General features: G+C 43.6%; 1 protein-coding gene across 1 annotated transcript in view; it reads right to left on the bottom strand.

The window, feature by feature from the left end:
- The window catches only part of ETS2 (ETS proto-oncogene 2, transcription factor), a 21290-nt gene that overhangs the window by 2170 nt on the left and 5592 nt on the right, over positions 1–13528 (bottom strand). Inside the window, exons 2-9 of the mRNA XM_029082974.2 lie at positions 12397–12468; positions 8829–8949; positions 6656–6775; positions 5205–5405; positions 4286–4369; positions 2961–3185; positions 1854–2117; positions 238–356 (exon numbers count right to left, since the gene is read on the bottom strand). Coding sequence (XP_028938807.1) covers positions 238–356; positions 1854–2117; positions 2961–3185; positions 4286–4369; positions 5205–5405; positions 6656–6775; positions 8829–8949; positions 12397–12468 — 1206 coding nt within the window. The remainder of the gene's footprint in view (positions 1–237; positions 357–1853; positions 2118–2960; positions 3186–4285; positions 4370–5204; positions 5406–6655; positions 6776–8828; positions 8950–12396; positions 12469–13528) is intronic.

Raw genomic sequence — 13528 nt, 5'->3', positions numbered from 1 at the left:
TGACTGACTTGTTTCTGTGGATGCTCATGATCGGCCTTCAGACGCTTTAAAAAAATAATCTCTGTGTGACTCTTCGACCTTCCTATCAACAAAGGACTGAAGAGGAAGGCTTATTTTAAAATTAAATTCCTGAAGCATTTTCTTGACCGGCCCAACAAGCTTCTACATCATTCAGCCAAGTGAGTTAAAGCTCAGAAACATCCCTTTGCCTTTGAATCCTTTTAACTGCTTCCATACCTCATCTGGGTCAGCAAGCTTAAACTCCCATCCATCTCCAGTCCAGCTAATAAATGACTGACAAGATTTGTCAGTGAGTAATTCTAGAAGGAACTGCCAGAGTTGGATAGGTCCACTTCCTGGAAGAAAAGAAGAGAGAAAATTCAGTATTACAACATTTTTCACCCAGTCAAGAGTCATTACCTAATGTCCGCGCGGCACAGAGGCTTAAGAGTAGAGCACGGGCCCGGGAGTCAGAGGAACCGGATCCTAATCCCAGCTCTTCGCATTTATCTTCTGGGTGACCCAGGACATGTCCCTTCACTTCGCTGTACTTCAGTTTCCTCATCTGTAAAATGGGGATTCAATACCTGTTCTCTCTCCACCTTAGACTGTGAGCCCCGTGTGGGTGGGGGTTGTGCCTAAACTAATTATCTTGTCGCTACCCCGGGGCTTAGAACTGTGTTTTAACAAATACCACTATTATTATTAGTTGTAGTGATAATTATTATTACTAATAATGATAAGATACACGTGCTTAAGCTTTTACTAGTGGCGCAAGCCGAGTCTATAACGCTGGTGCCCATGACTCTGAGCCGACCTCCGTCGACGAGGGGGAGGTAAAAATCACAGATCTCTCATTGGGCCGGTTTGTGAAAACAGGAAAAGTGGCCTCGCCCTTTATGTGTATCCTAAATACCAACATTATTATTACCTCTGACAAACAACATTCCCAAGAAACCTTTCCTCGTGATCCTTGGATCTGTATAGCCCCGCAGGAAAGGGAAGTCAGGACCCACTGCTCTCAGCCTTAACCTCCTCTACGGACACCGCGGTCCGGTTGAGGCAGACTTCTGGTTGGGATTCAATTCTCAAAACCCTCGTTTCTGTGTGGAATCGTGTTTGGCTTCCCCCTTTGGATGGAGAGATGGCAGGGATGCATGCCCGGCCTTATCGTAGCAATAAGGGAGCTCGTCTGTACAGATCTTTATCCTGAAATGGCAGCACCTGACCAGCGGAAAATGATGATGAGGCCATATGCTCGAGGACAGAGGTGGAAACTGAGCACTGGTGTGGCCCTAGTTAGTGAGGGATCCGAAAACAGACAAGGCAGAAAAAACCAATTTGTTTCTGGAATAAAAATTCTCTAAAACAAGACTTTAAAATTAGGTCCAGACCACCACTTTGCTGACAAAAATAGGGTCAATCTTCCCTTGATTATTTGAAACTGGCTCTGCCATCCTCCCTTGGGTCTTCCAGGCTGACAGCTGGCTTTCTTTGAAATTCTTCTATGGCTGAGTCAGTTCCACACAGCGCCAAACCTAAAAGCTCTCCGAGCCCCCTCGTCCTCATCCTCATCCTCCTTCTCCTCAGAGTGGCAGAAAAGAAGCCAGACGAAAACACACCGTAGATTTTGGCCTATTCCACTTGGCTTTTACATACCCGAAAATTCTAGGCCTATTTGCATTTTGAGAATTCAGGGTTGGAACAGGTCACGCATCAACTCAGGAATGTAAATAATAACGTCCCGGACGAGAAACACCCTTCACAAACATGGAAAGGCAGCCATGCAGGGCACGAGGAGAGCAAACAAACAAGATTTCGACGACCCAGGTAGAGTAAATTACAACACTCACCTGTAAAGCCGGCCAGAATGGCTGCTGGTATAACTGGTTTGCCTTGCTCCACCGGGTCACTTCTTTCTTGAATGTAATCCTTGAAAGACATGGTCGGCTTGCTCAGGCACAGGGGCTGGCCACAGTCTTCTTCGAAGCTCTCGAAGGAAGGCACCCGCTGGACATCCAACAGCGACGATTGGCTGCTCCAGGACTGGAGCATCGAATCGGAGCTCTCGAAGCTTTCCGTGCCACTGTCACTCGAGTCGGGCTCTCGGAGCTTCCCTGCAGAAGATGACAAAGTGACCCATTTTACCTCCCAAAGACAATCGGGCCGGATGCCGCTCGAGAGGAGCGCCGGTCGATCTTTCACTCGGGAGACTTCTGACTACACATGGCACTTGGCTGTTCTTGAGAAGCAGCTTGGCCTAGTGGATAGAACGTGGGATCGGGAGCCGGGAGACCTGAGTTCTAATCCCAGATCCATCCTTGGCCTGCTGGTTCACCTTAGGCAAGTCATTAAATTTCTCTGTATCTCTGTTCCCTCCTCTGGAAAATGAGGATCAAATACCTGTTTTCTCTCCCCCTTTGACCGGGAGCCCCATGTGGGTCAGGGACTTGTGCGACGCGATCTGATTGCGTTTGTAGCTCCCCCCTAGCACTTAGCATAGTGCTTGGCACACAGTAAGAGTGTAACAAATACCACTATCATTACTGTTACTATTATCATCATCATTCTTATTCCTGGAAGACAGATTCCTTGCCCTGCTGTTTATTATACTGTGTCCACCTGAGGATGCCAGAGTCCTTTACTGTGACCCAGATTCCTCTTCCCCAGGCTTTTATGACTTACATCTTTATGCATCCGAGTAAGGAAGGGAGGTGCCTGGTGGCTGTTTCCAATTTATAGATGGAAGAGTTGACCACAGAGATACAGCGGCTGGCTTAGGGTCACTCAGAAGTCAGTGGGTGGACACATTTCTGACTCCCAGCCCAAGGCCTAACTCCAGTTTAGGCTCACCAAATGAAAATCTTAAATCATCAGGGCATTCCGCCTCTATTATTGGAGCCTGAAAAGTGGTTCTCCCCATCAAACAGAGATGCATAAATGAACCCCTCAAATCTTACCAGAATTACTGATGAGTAGATTCAAACTGTTTCTGGGGAAGTCCTGGTTCACCGAGCAGTAGTTCACACTGACTGTGTCCAGTCGTGACTTCGAATACAGATGAAACTCATGTTCTGAACCTAGCAGGCTGGGGACGGGCGAAGCCTGGCACACGCCGTCCAGGAGGCTCATTTTGGGATAGCTCGGGGTCTGCATTCCATACGGCAGCTGCTCCACGTTAATACCTACAGGATGGTATTTGAGGATATATGATGACGTTCTCACAGCTTCCGCCCTTCAAACACAACCCGAACTGAAAATGTCCAATCCGTTGGCAATATTTTACCTCTCCACATCAGCCCTCCACCCTACCTCCCAACCTACACACACACACACATGCACGCACATACCCTCAAATCTGATACTAGACCATGCAAATTAACAGGGATTTCACAAATTCTCCTTTCTTAGAATTTCATTCTTCATTCAAGAGTATTTATCAAACCCACACACTCCAGACCAAAATCCACCACTAGACTATACAACTTGATAGGGACTCCAGTACCTCTCCTTTCCTAGCTTTCCCAACGAATTCACCTTCCTTCCCATCAAAGGAGGCCTTCTCTAGCGAGGAGGACTGTCCAAAAAGTCTCCTCTGCCTCTAGAACCCAGTGCTGCTCGCCCACATTGGGGGGCTGCATAGAATCTTGGGAGGAACTCAAGCTCTGAGGAAAGTAATGCAAGGACAAAACATAAGGTCAAGAAGTGAGGGAGACAACGAAGTCCTGGGCCTTGCCCTTTGGGTTTCTTGCACAACTGCTGCTATTTAATCCTAAAAACTCCGGACTAATGGAGGGAAGCTGGGGGTGTCACCAGCCTTGCGGATAATCCAGCCAAACGTGCAGCCATGCTTTAAGTCGAATCACTGTTTATCAGCCAGGAGAGAGGGTGCTGGATTAGCCAATCTCAATGAGGTTCACTCCAGCACGAAGAGTTTTTAATTTGCCAGCTACCCTGATGGCCGTCTTCATTGAGTTAGCATTGTGGGTCAAGATGGCCAGAGGAAAAAAAAAACCCCACGTTCCACCTGTCCTTTTCTGTAATAGAATACTCAAGAGCTGATACAGCGCTGGTTTCTGAACCTTTTCTACTCCCACCAATCATGACCCGTCTGGCCTGTTAATTGCTAGTGACTTTTCACTAAGCAGTTCCAATTTCCCTCTCCCCACCCCACCCCACCCGTTGCTCAGACAGCACAGATTGCAGGTTTCCACACTGAGGTTACAAACCCTGAAGAACAATCCCAAGAACAAATTCCAAAATGTCAAAAGCGATCGGGACTGACCTAGTGAATTGCTGCTGATCCAGTGGGGCACGGAAGTGAGATGTGAATTTTCCAAATATTGATCTTGCGTCTTCTCTTGGTTCTCTGCAAATAGAAACAGTATTTTCACATTTATCCATCTGGAAAAGCCATGGCAAAGGGAAAAATTCTTTTCTGAGTTAAGACGCATTTACTGTCTGGGACCATGATGCTTTCCAAAGTACGATGAAAGATGGAGGGCAGAAGTCATGACTTCTGAAAATGAGAGCTTCCTAATTGAAAGGCAAGACTAAAAAGGAAATCTTCTGGTGTACATTTAAAGAAATCCATATTTTACACTCAGCCAACTGCTTTGAACTGATAAAAGTCGGCTGAAATTGCAGTTAATGCCAGAAGAATAAAAAAAGGCACACTACAGAGTTCTTACATAAAGCAAGATCAGTCCTTGCTTTTGATTTTGTTTCATTTTGGCATCCCTTCCCTTTTCCTACAAACACCCATTCACGCTTCCTGTCATTATATTGAAAACTGAACAGAAAGTCCCAGAGAGCTGTGTCCAAATTGGAATTCATTTGATCATTGTGGGTGTCTGATATCCCTATGAACGATGAGCCCAAATTCCTAGTGTCTTCCATATCGGGATCAATGCTGGAAGGATTGCTGCATTGACCAATGCCAAATATGACGGTCGTGAACAAATTAGTGACTAAGGCTAATAATTTGCTGCTTGGCTGGTGCTATACCCAGACACTCTGCCTGGAATGAGAATTTAATAACCCTCGAGTTTTCATCAAATTCTTGTTTTGTTTCTCCTCGGAAGAGTTTATAAACACCTAAATGGCTGCCCTCTCAGCCCATCATGGTTTTCTTTTTCATGTCTCCCAAAGTTGTTCCCCAGGTTAGGTTTTAGAATAGGTGGTCTGTGTCCATCTCTGGATACCTTTGATCATCTGCTCCAGATGCTCCCAAAGAATGTCACCCACAAAATCCGGGGCAAGTTCCAGAAAGCGCTCTTTGCCCAGGTTACACAAGACTTGGCCATTCATGACAAACCTCTGGAAATTGACATCCATTAGGCTAAACTCATTGGTGGCCCAGAAAAGCCATTGGCATACTTGTTCTTCAGTCCACAGCCAGGGATCTTTGGAGAAAAACAAGGGAAAGAGAGGAGTGAGCCAAAGGAAAAGTGGGCGGGAGGGGACGGAATCCAAATAATTCAATATTTCACTTGCTCCGTGCCCCTGTTAACCCCTGTGCACCAAATAAGCACGGGAGGTAAAAGCTGAGTGCTCTCATGGGAACTCCAGAAGTTCTCACTGAAGCTCAATTTGGGGCAAAATGATTTTTGGTCGCAAGTTACCGCATAACTAACTGCTGGCCTTCCCAAGACACCAGACACCTCTATCTTTCCACTGACTTTCTCGATTGCCTGGATTCAGTTGGAATTCCACCCTGAAAGACTTATCTGAGATCAAGCTGTCCTCGCAACCTGGTTTCACTGAGGCATTCTGGATTTCTGTAAGTTGTTTTGGCCAACTTTTAGCAAAATACAAGAGTCGCCAGCACAAAATGGTCTCTACGGTATTGGTTTCACAATTCAACAATTTACCTTTCAATACCCCACAAGTTCACAAATACTGAGAAGGATAAGCACGTGAACGTTTTATAAATAAAAAGGAGACAAGTAAAAAAAAAAAAGAATTGAGCCCCATGCATTGCGAACCTGTGCAGTTCTAGAGAGAGTTTCTCATAGTGCCACCAACTTGATATGTGTGTGTTTTAAGTTTGTGTGGGTGCTGTGAATTTTCCTTAGAACACAGTATTGTGTTTTGACCCACTGTATCCTAAAATCAGCCCCATGGCATGAAAAAACATATAATAGCTCCATAAGTATATGTACATTTGGGGGTAATAGGAGTCTTGGTGGAATGGAATGGAACACATTCCTTTATTTCCAATCAAAACAAACACCCATTTCACTAATAACGAGCTCCCCGTAAGAACACATCTAACATACCCACCGTGGAAAGATGTTCCAGACTTGGGGCTATCCTGGCCAAACTGGTAGCCTACTTTGCATTGCCTGCAGTGGCTTGTGCTTCCTTTAAATGCTTGGGCCTCTACGGCCAGGCTAAAGCACGCTCAGATTGGCCCACATGCTTCCCAGCATTCTGGGATTTGTCATACGAGCATCCCAGAACACTGAAGGGCCTAATCGTCACTCTTCCCTCTTCCTCCTCCGCTCATGGATTCTGAGAGGGAAGGGGCACAGGTCTGGGATGGAAGCCCTGATGACCTTGTTTTCGACAAAATAATATGGTCAGCCAACTCTAATGGATTAACCAGCTTCAATCCGGACATTAAAAGTGGCTCTTAAAAGCCGTCACTTACTGTTTGGGATGCCAAGCCGACACTGCTCCTTTGTGAAACCATTGAATGTAGCTTTTAAGGCTTGACTCATCACAGCTTTACTGCATGGAGTTAACAGAGGCAGTTCACAGTTGGAGGGCTCTATGGAAGACCACATCGCAAAATTGCAAAATTAGACGGGAAGATTCGGCAGAGAACAATCTTCTGTGTTAACAAATATAAATAACAGAGGGTATTCCCACACACAGTCAACCAACAGAAAATAATGTTTTCCTTGGGCCCCAAACCTCATCCTGATCCTGAGGCGCAATGCAAAAGAGAAAAAAGGGCTCTGGCCAAAATGCAGGAAATATTATTCAGTGTCCAAGCACGTGAAGCCAAGTGCCAAGAAAGGAGCATCTCCAATGACCATAATCTTGGTTTGATTTCATTCACAAATCTCCAAGTAGCTATACAGAGCACCTCTGTGGTTAGTCATCAAAACGATCATTCATCTTTTGACTCGCTAGGAAAATCATACTTTCTTTGGAGTGAATTTTCCAGATAAGTGCTGCTGGGCTATCTGGCTTCTCTTTCGAATATTTTGAAGGCCTCCTTGAAAATAGAGCCCCTTTTTTCCCCACTAGTGTAGACCTTGCAACCCATCTTTTTTTTTTTTCACAAAAACACCAAGGAAATCCTCACTGCAAGCCATCCATTCTCTCCACTCCACTCAAACCAAATTCCTGCTGTGTAGTGTGCTGTTTTCTCTTCACGGCCCGTGGAAAAGAACCAGTGAGCGGGATTTCATGTTTAAGGGTTTCATATCTCATTTCATACGTTGGTATCCTCTAAAGCATTAAAAAATTACAGCCAAATCTATGATCCATGTTGGCTAAAAAGCTCAACTTTCATTTTTGACAAGTGACGTGACCTCTGTGGGTCTGCTTCCTCATTTGTAAAATGGAGAGAAGATTCCTGCTTGCCCTACCTCATACAGCCCTGTGTGAGGCAGGGACTGGGTTTGATTTGATTATTTTGTATCTGCCCCTGGGCTTGAGCATAGCAAGTGCTAAATGAATGGCATCTTCATGGAAAAATCATAATAATACTAAACAAGGGTTGCAGGCAGAAAATGTCAATGAGTTAAACAAGGGCTTGGATAATAAAACCCGAATGGGTTATTAAAGGGAAAAGTGAAGGAGGCTTCATTAAAGGTACATTCCCAGTCAGAAGGATGGATGTCAAGGAATCCATTAGGCAAACTCTTCCACAGAACATCCTTTGGTGGATGAAATGGACCTCTGGTCTGGTCCAGAATGACACTGCTTTCGTTCTTACGGTGAAACAAGGAAGAAATACTCTGGCCAAGGGTTAAAAGGAATGAATGAGCCTGAAGAAAAAGGTTAGCAGGCTATAGGCTGAGGTCAACCTGGAGGCTTGTTTTCACTAATGTTGGGAACACCAATAGATTTTTGGGGTGCATTCACGATCTCCACTTATCAAAGGAGAGGGTGCCTCTGTTCTGTTGGATTGCTAATTTGGCTTGAAGGTCTGTGAACCTCAGGAATTCCACCCTGGGCTTTTCTAACTCTTGGCTTATCTAACCTTAACTGATTAAAGTATTTATGTTATGCAAGATAAATTAGCTTCCATATAAAGTTTTTGTGTGTGTGTGTAGCTGACTTTTTCTTAGCTAAAATGCTATGTATCAGCTCCCCACTCTAATTAAGAGGTGGAAATCTAGTTATGCTTATCCAACAGTTAGAATCCTGTGCTGAATATCTAGCAACCAAGAGGTCATGGGTTGTTTTTTGTTTTTTTTTTAAAAATCAAAACAGCCAAATGATCCAAGATAAAGTTAGACATATGTATGAGATTTGTTATCTTTTCATTACGCTTAAATACCTAGAGAAGCACTGTTGCACAATTCAGCACAAGTCTCTACTAGTATTACAAATGGAAGGCGGCAGAAGTGCCTGAGATTTGAGAATTGTGAGCACTTTGCCAACACTATCTGCCCTGCTGATGCAACTGACACCAATTATCTGCTTTGTTTGCACTCACACGCCATCTTAACTCCAAAACTCATAAACCACACTGAGTTGTGCTTTTTAGCGTACCGATTCGATGCACCAAGAAATGACCCTAGTAATAATGGACAGGTTCGCTTCATCAGAGCAAAAAGAACCCCTCGATCTCCCCAACAAATTACCAGGAGAAATGGAATCCAAGCCCGTTGGTACTTCTTGCAGAGTTTGCTCTTCGTTTAATGAGGGAAAAAATCCCGCAAAGAGAGAATTTGGGCAGTCAAAGGTATCAAATGCCGGCTGGCGCTGCAAAACAATGTGCAAGAAGCATTTTTGTTATTGAAGCTATCTTCACAAACTGTGTTCCTAAAATAATAACATTGATAATTTCAGAATTATTCTCCATATGTACATTTGCATCTATCTGAATGAAATTCACTGCAAAACAAGGATGTCATCTGAATGAAAGCAAAATCCAATGTTTTGGGACTTCAAATATTCAAAATAAAAGGCTTTTTTTCCCCCCAACCAATCAATGGCACTTACTGTGTGCTGAGCACTGTACTAAGCACTTGAGAAGGTGCAACAAAAGAGAATCAGTAGACACGTTCCCTACCCACAAGGAGCTTACAGATCTACCTTTAAAATGTAAAACATTGACCTAAGAAGGATAAGCAGTCAAATATGGAAAAAAAAAAAAGCAAAAAATGCTAGTGACATAGATTCGCTTGCAGCACGACCCGGGGGCAGGGGCTAGGGCCGAGACAGGGAGTCAGGAGACCTGGGTTCTAGTCCCAGTTCTGCCATTCACCTGCTGTGTCACCTTGAGCAATTCACTTTACTTCAGTATGCCCCAGTTTCTTCATCTGAAAGTGGAGCTAAATTATCGGTTCTCCCTCCCTCTCTGACAGTGAACCCCATGTAGGTCGGGGACTGTAGCTGATCTGATTATCTTGGATCTACTCCAGTGCTTAGCAGTGCTTGACACATAGTAAGTGCTTGCCAAATACCATCATTATTATTCACTTCTAATAAGAAAAACATTCTTGTTTTTTCTTAAACACGATCATTATAATGTAAATTTTGGGCCTGGGCCAGGGACCACATTTTCCGAGGTTGTTCATTAATTTTTACATTCTTTATAGATTATCATGGATCTAAAGTAGTTCCTCTCCAATCAACCTTTTGAATGGGGAAAGAGCAAAACAAATGGTGACATCCTAATGCCGTATTGATTGTTTTCACATCAGCCAAGAGCTGTCCAAAACAACAGGGAGAGTGGTTCTACCCATCATTAGTCAGGGCGATTTTCACAGGTTTTTAAAATTACAGGAAAATCCTTATGCACTCTGAAAAGACAAGACTCCAAATGAACAAAAGAGAGAAAAGGAAGGGAGGGATAAGGTTACAAAAAAAAAGGTTGTAAATATATCTGGTCCTTATAATTTAATATAAAATCACTGTCTGGCTTTCCTTGATCCTATCCCTAATTTATTTTAGTGTCTGCCTCCTTTGCTAGATTATAAACTCCTTGAGGCAGGGATCATGTCTACTAATTCTAATATAGTTTCCCAAGCACAGTGCTATGCACTGTAAGCACTCGGTAAAGTCCTTTAATGAATTTATTCACTGACTGATACAACCTTAAGGGTATCCTTAAAAATTCCTAACCGTTTTATGGTCAAAGTGGTGGTTTCCATTTATATTAAATAAGGAATTTTCAAAGATCACATGATATGAATGAAATAAATCAAAGTGAGGATTTTGAAGTACTATCTAATCTGAATGAATCAACTTTTAAACCAGATGTTTATGACTGGTGGCAGACTCCCTTATAAGTGAATAGATAATGCTCTGATTCATCATTATTACTTCGCTCAGTTTGTTAGGAAATAAAATGGAGAAAGGCCGTGTTCTTTGTATGTAAACTGGAAACCCCATGTTATGTGTAACACAATGACCCATCCCTTGAGTCACTAATGGAAAAATGCACTAAGCGAATGTTAATAAGTAGAAAATAGTGAGGTGATTTTTTTTGTTTTGTTTTGTTTTTTTTTTTTTTTCTCACATTTCAGAAATGTAGAACAATGCATGACACATTACAGAACAGGACAAAGCCTGAATCCCAGCCAAGAGAGCTGGAAACAATTAGCCCCGCCAGACGGATATTTTTAAAGATCCGACCCAACATGGTCTAGCAGGTCAGAAAATGTTCATCTTAATCTCCAGTCAGATGACTGTCAGTACTAACTCTTGTTGAGCACCCAGGGTGTTTGAAGGGTTTTCCTCTAAAGCCTCCTAAAATGACCTGTTAAATCATTCTTCAGGTTAGGGCTGTCTTCAAATATATACAAGTGTGCTGAGAATTTGGTTTTAAAGAGAGTGTAGCTCTTTGTTTTGTGGGGAAACAGTTCTCCTGCAAGGAAATCAAGTGCTATTTCCAACCTCTGAAGCTAGAAAAGGCAGTTTGATTTTGACTATTTTGGAACTGTTGCGTAGCAGAAGCCACGTCTTTCCTCCATGGAAGCGCTAACAGAGGTAGCTGAAACACTCGAGGGATCCATGGGGAATTTATGTCCTTCCTTTTCTTCAATCAGTCCATCATGTTTGAGTGCTTACTCTGTGCAGAGAACTGTACTAAGTGCTTGGGTAGAGGTGTTGTCTGCTCACAAGGAGTTTACAACCTAGAAGGAGCCTCCTCTACCCACCTTAGGGCGCTTACCTTTATTTTCAGCCCCTGTTCAGTTTTCAAAGTCATTCGCTTTCCCAGACCCCCAAATACCCTTTTTCCTTGGCCTTTCCACCTCAAAGCCTTCACTTCCTCTGCTCAGCCACTCTAACCGCAACCATCAGCTTCAGCTCTAGCTTCAAGCCAAACATTCTCTGCCTCCACCTTCCCAACCCCCTTCCCTTGCCCTGCCCCCTACCGGCACACATGGCCAACCTGTGTCCCTGACAGGCTTGATCCCTTTACGGGATAAAGAATCATTCCTTGAGATTGCCCTTTCTTCTTCCTCCTCCTTCCTAAACTTGAAAACCCCTTTCAAAGCAACCAACATGTGAAAATTACTTAGTTTGGTTTGATGCTTAGAAAATGGTTATCTTCTTGAACATAAACCAAATAAGACAAAAAACCAAAGCCTTCCAACGTAGTCCTTTATTTCTCCTGAATGCCTGACTGGGAAGGCCCAATCCTTCCATGTCCAAGCAAAAGATCATCCAGGGACTTAAACTTAGAAAAACAATCACGTCTCACTGTCCACTTAGAGGAAGAAATGAGAGAATTGGAAAACAGTTTGCCTAACTGTATGCCGATTTTCCATTCACATCACCGTGCACAGAAAGACAAGTCGAGCAAATGGGAGGGATATTGGGCCCTCTCAATGCGCTGGTAGGGACGGGCAGTTTTATTCAGAGCAAAATGAATTATCAACTATGACTCTGCAGCTCCAGGGACCCCCTGACCAGGAGAGAGGGGAAATGGGAGAGGAAGGTCTGGTCAGGCCGCTCCAGCTCCTGGACATTGACTGCCATTTGTGGGGGAAGCAGCATTCTGACTCGGGCCTGGAGGCCTGGCTACAACTTGACTTCCACTCCTACCTTCCAATATTCAGTTCCACCCCACAGTCCCTTTTCGAAGTCAGGAAGGCCAACAAGCAAGCCGGGGGAAGGGATGCGTTCGGGCCAGAGAATGCAATGGGGGTTGGAGGTGGGAGATCTCCCTCTTTATAGTTTACTCTCATGAAGACTCACCTTGAGGGTTCCTCTGAAGCTGTTGGACACGGGGGCAACTTGATCCATGTTCTTGATTCCAAAATCACTCATCTAAAAAATATATATATATATTCTTCAATAAACACATGAAACAATCACTTGAACTCATTGCTGAGCGCATATCTGGTCCTTACGATTCTATCTGTCCTCTGGCATACTCAACCAACAAAAATGAGAATTTTTCCCCTGCTCTAGGGATTAACATTGAAATACATCTCTCTATAGGTAACAATTGGATATTCTAGTAGTAGTATTGAGAGAAGCAGTGTGGCCTAGTGGGTAGAGCACGGGCCTGGGGGGCAGAAGGACCTGGGTTCTAATCCTGGCTCCGCCACATGCCTGCTGTGTGACCTTAGGCAAGTCACTTCTCTGTGCCTCAGTTGCCTCATCTGTAAAATGGGGATTAAGCCCTACGTGGGACAGGGACTCTGTCCAACCTGATTAGCTAGTATCTACCCTAGTGCTTAGTACAGTGCCTAGCACATAGTAAGGACTCAGCAAATGCCATAAAAAATAATATTGGTTTATACTGAGCAACCACTTGGTGCAGTGTACTGTACTAGGTTCCTTGGAAGTACAAAACAGAATTAAGATGTGAAATGTTCTATGCCCTCAAGGAGTTTAGGGCCTAGATAATGTTTTTTTTTTAAAAAAAATGCTATGATTTTGCAACATACCCTTGGAGGAAAGATTCATCTCATTCTCATTTTAGAGTTGAGGAACCTGATAAAGGGGCCAGCGACCTGCTCAAGATTAGAGTGGTTACTATTTTCTATTTAAGCTAAATTGAGTCCATGAAAATTGCCTTATCCAGTACTTATTCTTTACCAAAGTGAGTTTTCTTGCTTGGATTTTAATTCTTTAAAATTCTGGTGATTCTGAGCCTTGACATTCTTTTGACTTCTTGAGAAATTTCAGGAATATTATTCAGCAGTGTATTTCACCAGTGAGAAGTTGTCTGGATAATGACAGAATTATTTTCTTGCCTCTCATTCAATTTTAGGAATCTGTTCCTTGATCTATACAAGCCTTGCCATTTACTTATTGGGCCCTGAATTCACTTTAGTGCCCAAGTGGTTAGCTAATGGGACCTGGATTGGGCCCTAAATGA

Source organism: Ornithorhynchus anatinus, chromosome 18 (assembly GCF_004115215.2).
Source record: "Ornithorhynchus anatinus isolate Pmale09 chromosome 18, mOrnAna1.pri.v4, whole genome shotgun sequence".
Lineage (NCBI taxonomy): Eukaryota > Metazoa > Chordata > Mammalia > Monotremata > Ornithorhynchidae > Ornithorhynchus > Ornithorhynchus anatinus.
The sequence above is the reverse complement of the archived record's forward strand: the minus strand, read 5'-3'. Positions and strand labels throughout refer to the sequence as shown.